This window comes from Mesoplodon mirus (assembly GCF_964341445.2).
Source record: "Mesoplodon mirus genome assembly, chromosome: 9".
Taxonomy (NCBI): Eukaryota; Metazoa; Chordata; class Mammalia; order Artiodactyla; family Ziphiidae; genus Mesoplodon; species Mesoplodon mirus.
In genome coordinates this window covers 78,619,886-78,625,885 of record NC_138985.1, presented here as the reverse complement: position 1 = coordinate 78,625,885, position 6,000 = coordinate 78,619,886, and the positions used below count along the sequence as shown (strand labels likewise).

Genomic DNA, 6,000 nt, shown 5'->3' with positions numbered 1-6,000 from the left:
AAAAGCATTGTACGGGTGTCTGCACAGCTCAAGGCTTGGATTCTAAAGTGTTGGCCACAGCTCATATAATTTACAAATCCAGTCAATTTTGGATCACATGGTGGGATATTACTCTTGAGATTCTGGACAGGCTGTACCACATGACTTCAAGATTAGTCTTGGTGCACTGCCTATATAGGCTTGCATTAACAGTTGAAAACTAGAACTTCAGACTCCAGTGCTCTCTAGTACACGTGCTGTGTAAAGTACTCATTTGTAAAGAAATGATAGAAGATCACCATTCTGCAAGTCCTAAAAAAAATTCTAGATAACATAAACCAGTGGATAATAAAATGGTTTGACGGGGAACTTTATAATGATGCACCAGACTGACAGCACCTGAATGCACTGATCAATTGTGACATCTCTAAAAGTGGCACATCAGATATCATGTGCCTGATGTGATGTGAGAGAAAGCACACATCTCTTATGAATTAGTTTTGTAAAAATTTTTTTGAACACAAATTTTTAATGGAGCTTCTAGATCTACCAGTTTGCAGGAAAAATTGGTGATAGAGGAACATGTGAAATGACACAAAGAGGATATGCTATCCAAATTCAGAAAGTGAGAAACATGACCTAATTTCTTTAACAAGTGGCAGTTAAAATGAAAGGGAGCATAAACTGTTACACATAAGATCCTTAAGGACCATACCAACCAAATGCAAAGTATGTATCTCACTAGAATCCTGATTTAAGCAAACCAAGTAAAAAGACATCTTGAAAAGTTTTTTAAATCTATTTTTACTTATAGAAAAGTTGCCATAGTACAAAGAATTCCCACATACCCTTCACTTTGATTTCCCCAAATGTTAACATCTTATTGCATCTACTTTATCATTCTCTCTATATATACATACCCATATTAGGTGTGTGTGTGTGTGTTTTTTCTTTTTTTTGTTTGGGCTGCGCTGCATGGCATGCAGGATCTTAGTTCCCCGACCAGGGATCAAAGCCGGGCCCCTGGGTTTCCCTGGGGCACAGTGGTTAAGAATCTGCCTGCCAATGCAGGGGACATGGGTTTGAGCCCTGCTCCGGGAAGATCTCCCATGCCGCGGAGCAACTAAGCCCATACGCCACAACTACTGAGGCTGTGCTCTACAGCCTGCGAGCCACAACTGCTGACCCCAGGTGCCACAACTACTGAAGCCTGCATGCCTAGAGCCCGTGCTCTGCAACAACAGTAGACACCACAATGAGAAGCCCGCACACCACAACGAAGAGTAGCCCTCCGCTCGCCACAACTAGAGAAAGCCCACGCACAGCAACAAAGACCCAGTGCAGCCAAAAAAAAAAAAAAAAAAAAAAGCCAGGGCCCTTGCAGTGGAAGCCCGGAATCCTAACCACTGGACTGCCAGGGAATTCCCCATATTAGTTTTTTTTTTTTTTTTGCGATACGCGGGCCTCTCACTGTTGTGGCCTTTCCTGTTGCGGAGCACAGGCTCCAGATGCGCAGGCTCAGCGGCCATGGCTCACGGGCCCAGCTGCTCCGCGGCATGTGGGATCCTCCCGGACTGGGGTACGAACCCGTGTCCCCTGCATCGGCAGGCGGACTCTCAACCACTGCGCCACCAGGGAAGCCCCCCCATATTAGTTTTTTATTGCCAACAAAGTGCTCCTTTACCCTTAACAACTTCAGTGTGTATTTTTTAAAGACAAGAACATTCTTACACGTACTACAGTACAATTGCTGAAATCTGGAAATTAATATGAATACCATAACATTTACTACAGACCTTACTCAAATTTTGCTAATTGTCCCACTAATTTCTTTTACAGCAGAAGAAAACCATATTTTCTTGGTCCAGGATCCAATCCAGGATTACACAATGTGATACCTCTCTAGTCTTCTTTAATTTGGTACAGTTACTTCAGTCTTTGTTTTTCATGACCTTGATCTTTTGAAGAGTAAAGGCCAATTATTTGTAGACTGTCCCTCACTTGGGTTTAGTTGATGTTTCTTCAGTATATTCACATTACACATTTTGGGGAAGAACCCTGAAAAGTGATGTTTTGTCTTCCTCATTGCATCTTATCAGGAGGCATACAGTATTTGTCCTGTAACTGGTAATGTTGTAAAAAGACATTTTTGAGACAACTAAGGAAAACTGAAAACATATGATATTAAGAAGTTATTGTTAATTTTGTTAGATGTCATAATGGTATTGTGGTTGTTTTTAAAAAAATGGTACTCATCTGTTAGCCGTATATACACTGTAGGGGAAAGAGTTTAGTAACTCCAGGTGGAAAGCAATAGTAATAATATAGTCAGATCTTGATTTTTCTGAAATAGTGTCCAATTTGTGCATCATCCAGGACTTTGACCACTGTTCCTCTCTTCTGTGGCTCCTCTTTTGGTCACTACATTCACAGCTGACCCAATGTAGTACAGAAAGCACGTCTGTCAAATTTTGTGACTTGCTGGATGACGAAAGCCTGTGGGGAAGAGACTGAAACTACTGGTTGAAATTAGGTTTATAAATAATTTGAACATTTCACTTGTGATTTGCACATCTTCCTTATTATAGATAAATATAAGTCTAATGAAATGAGATCATTTACAATGATTACATAATAAAACTTCAGAGCCCATTACAAAAAGTCTTCATTTTATTTAGTTTCTACTTTATTTTGGGGAAAAAAATTCGTTTTTTAAAAGTTTATTTTGGACTTCCCTGGTGATGCAGTGGCTAAGAATCCGCCTGCCAAAGCAGGGGACACGGGTTCAATCCCTGGTCCGGGAAGATCCCACATGCTGCAGAGCAACTAGGACCGTGTGCCACAACTACTGAGCCCACGCTCTAGAGCCCACGAGCCTGCGAGCCTAGAGCCCGTGCTCCGCAACAAGAGAAGCCACTGCAATGAGAAGCCCGCGCACCGCAACGAAGACCCAAGACAGCCAATTAAAAAAAAAAAAAAAAAAGTTTATTTTACCAAAGACTAATCCTTTGCTGATGTTCAAATTTAAAGTATTCTTTTGCATCTGTCTCATTGGAGAAAACATGAAACATTGCTTCTGTGGCAGTTTCTTCTAGTTTTTCAAGGACTCATGTAGTAGCAACTGGTTCAAAATACTGCTTTGTTTCAAAGCATGCAGTTTAGATGTATCTTCACTAATGATGGCGATATTTCCATTTTGTTCCTGAGCTGTCAGGTCACTTTCACTGTCAGACAGGGTACATAGCAGAGTGTCATTTTCATAGGTTGGAAAATAATACCTGAAAACAACCAAAGATATACTGAATAACCAAAACTATATATTATCCAGAAAATTTCTAGGCAGCTGAATGTACACATCACTATAATTTTGCTAGGTTTCCTTGCCAACAATTTCAACTGCATTTTGCAAAGGCTGTAAGGGAGAGAACTTCTGAATTACTTTTACTTTGACCTTTACTGGCTGACATCAGTCTTACTAGTATCCTTCTAGCTGGCAATTCAGCCTTTGCTTGATATCTACCATAACACTTACTATGTTAAAAGGTAGCCTACTCCACTATCAGGCAACTCTAGCTATTAAATAATACCTCCTCGCATAAAGCTAAAAATGACATCTCTCTCATTTCTACTCAAAGGTCCCGGTTCTTCCCTAAGGTTAACAAAGTTCAAATACAGTTACTCTTTCATACACTGCTCCTTTTATCAGTTGTATCTGATAAAAACAATTGCTTCTGCTTGTGAGGTTTTTTCCCCCTCCCCCAACCTAATCATCACTATTTCCTTCATTATAAATTATCAAAAATTAAAACATCTAAAGAATTTTAAGTCTATTACTCTGGTTCCTTCTCTGGACACACTTTGTAGTTAGTTCTGAAATCCAAAGGTTTTGACCTGTATGAGAAGACTTATAGGAACAGGGTCTCAGGTCAATCCAGGGCTGACCTTGCCTCTCATAAATCTGGGATTTTCTAAAGAGGAATTAAATAAAGGGATGAAATAATGGAGAAGGGCAAAGAAATGTATGTCTGGTTGAGCAGTACTCACTGTGGTTGATCCCATGTCTGTCTTTCAGGAAGCAGTGAAGTATGTTTAGCTTCTTCCATGTGAGTCCTTAAGTCTGCTTTGGACTTGAACTTCTCATGGCAGCCATAACATCTACATTGGTGAATTTGCCTCCGAATGAAATTGACTAGTTTCACTTGCTGATAGAAGTTCAGTCCTGAAAATGACAGTACATAGAATCATCAGACAACTGGTCAGACCCATTTTTGCATTTTTATAATTTTTTAAAAGAACCGCTTCTCTTTATTAACCAACCTGAAGAGGCAGCACAGTTTTAAAGCATATTAATAGATACCAAATAATAACAGCCAATACTTATATAGGGCTTATGTGCTAGGCACTGTTCTAATCACTTTCCATGCATTATTACGTTTAATCCTCACAATATCCTATCACATAGGTGGTATTACCGTATCCACATTATACTTTAGGAAACTGTCCAAAATTGCACAGCCAGTAAGTGTAGAGCCAGGATTTGACACCAGGCTGTTGGCTCCACAGCCCATGTTCTTGACTATTAATCTATTACATATATAACATATACACGTGCCTATAAGAGCGGTAAAGTAAAGAAACATGTCCAAGAGTCTAGGAAAGTAGTCGGTGAGTTGAGGTGTGGGAAGTGAGCTTTTTTTTTTTTTTTTTTTTTTTTTTTGCTGTACGCGGGCCTCTCGCTGTTGTGGCCTCTCCCGTTGCGGAGCACAGGCTCCGGACGCGCAGGCTCAGCAGCCATGGCTCATGGGCCCAGCTGCTCCGTGGCATGTGGGATCTTCCCGGACCGGGGCACGAACCCACGTCCCCTGCATCAGCAGGCAGACTCTCAACCACTGCACCACCAGGGAAGCCCGGAAGTGAGCTTTTTATGGTCTTGGATACATTAGCAAGTCAGTACATTATGTCTTCATGACCCTAATCTTTCTATCATAGTGATCCAATTGGGTACATCTATAATAAATAATCTAGCTACACTACCAAGCAGCACAGTAGGTGTTTTACATACTCTATCCACTCTCTGTAACACTCTGCTGACCTGAAGCCCAATGTCACACAGCCAGTAAGTGCTAGAGCTGGAATATGAACTCTAGTGTGACTTCAAAATCCATGTTTTTTCCACTAGTCCCCACCACATTATGATAGATATTAACCATTAACTTGTATTTTATTTGAAGCAATCATATATGTAGAAAATAAAAAAGACTATATGAAATCAAAACCATATGTGAATATTATAGTTCAAAATGGTTGTGAATCACTGCTTCAGGCAGTTCTGTTGAGACCATCTGTGGAGAGACACATTTTGGCTGTGCACTCTCCAATCACAACTGTGCAACGCAGGCATCGTTTACAGGATGGTGTATAAAAAAATGCAGCATCATGGAAAACAACTTCCGAATCAAACTTACCAAGTTCTGACTTTATTTTGAGGAGATCAAATTCATGTGCATCCTAAAAAAAGGAATGAATATATCTGTGAGCATATAAATTATTTAATCTTTCAGGCTGAAGTTATAAACAGACTGCTTATTCACAGGAGTTTGAACACTGTAGAAACTCAGTCTCGGTTCATCATCTGCTTTTGAAGTCTTCGAAATCTAACTGCTTCCCCCCACATCCAACTGCTTTATAAAGCACAGTCCAAACAAGTCATGTCAATCAGTTAAAACATTTTAATTGTTCACAGCTTGTATCTACAGTCTTTATACTTTACTCTGTATGCATTCTGCAGTCTGACAGAAGTGTCCTCAGTCGCTAGTGGCCCTACTGTACTGTGTGTCTGGACTAGAATTATGAATATAGGTCCTTTGCTCCACAAGCAGATATGTAATTTAAAAAATTCTGCTCTTCGTTTTATGCTGTCAAATACAGTGTTTAAATCTGCAAGTTACTCTTCACTCATACCTTCCCACAAATTACATGTCTTGATTTTCATGATGCATAGACTTATTTTTATTCTGTTCC

General features: G+C 40.0%; 1 protein-coding gene across 1 annotated transcript in view; it reads right to left on the bottom strand.

Annotated features, from left to right (window-relative positions):
* Positions 1-759: 759 nt before the first annotated feature.
* Positions 760-6,000, bottom strand: part of ZNF277 (zinc finger protein 277) — a gene marked incomplete at its 5' end in the record, with an annotated part of 119,333 nt that continues 114,092 nt past the window's right edge. Inside the window, 3 exons of the mRNA XM_082632239.1 lie at positions 760-3,257; positions 4,024-4,198; positions 5,445-5,487. Coding sequence (XP_082488365.1) covers positions 3,071-3,257; positions 4,024-4,198; positions 5,445-5,487 — 405 coding nt within the window. The 3' untranslated portion in view covers positions 760-3,070. The remainder of the gene's footprint in view (positions 3,258-4,023; positions 4,199-5,444; positions 5,488-6,000) is intronic.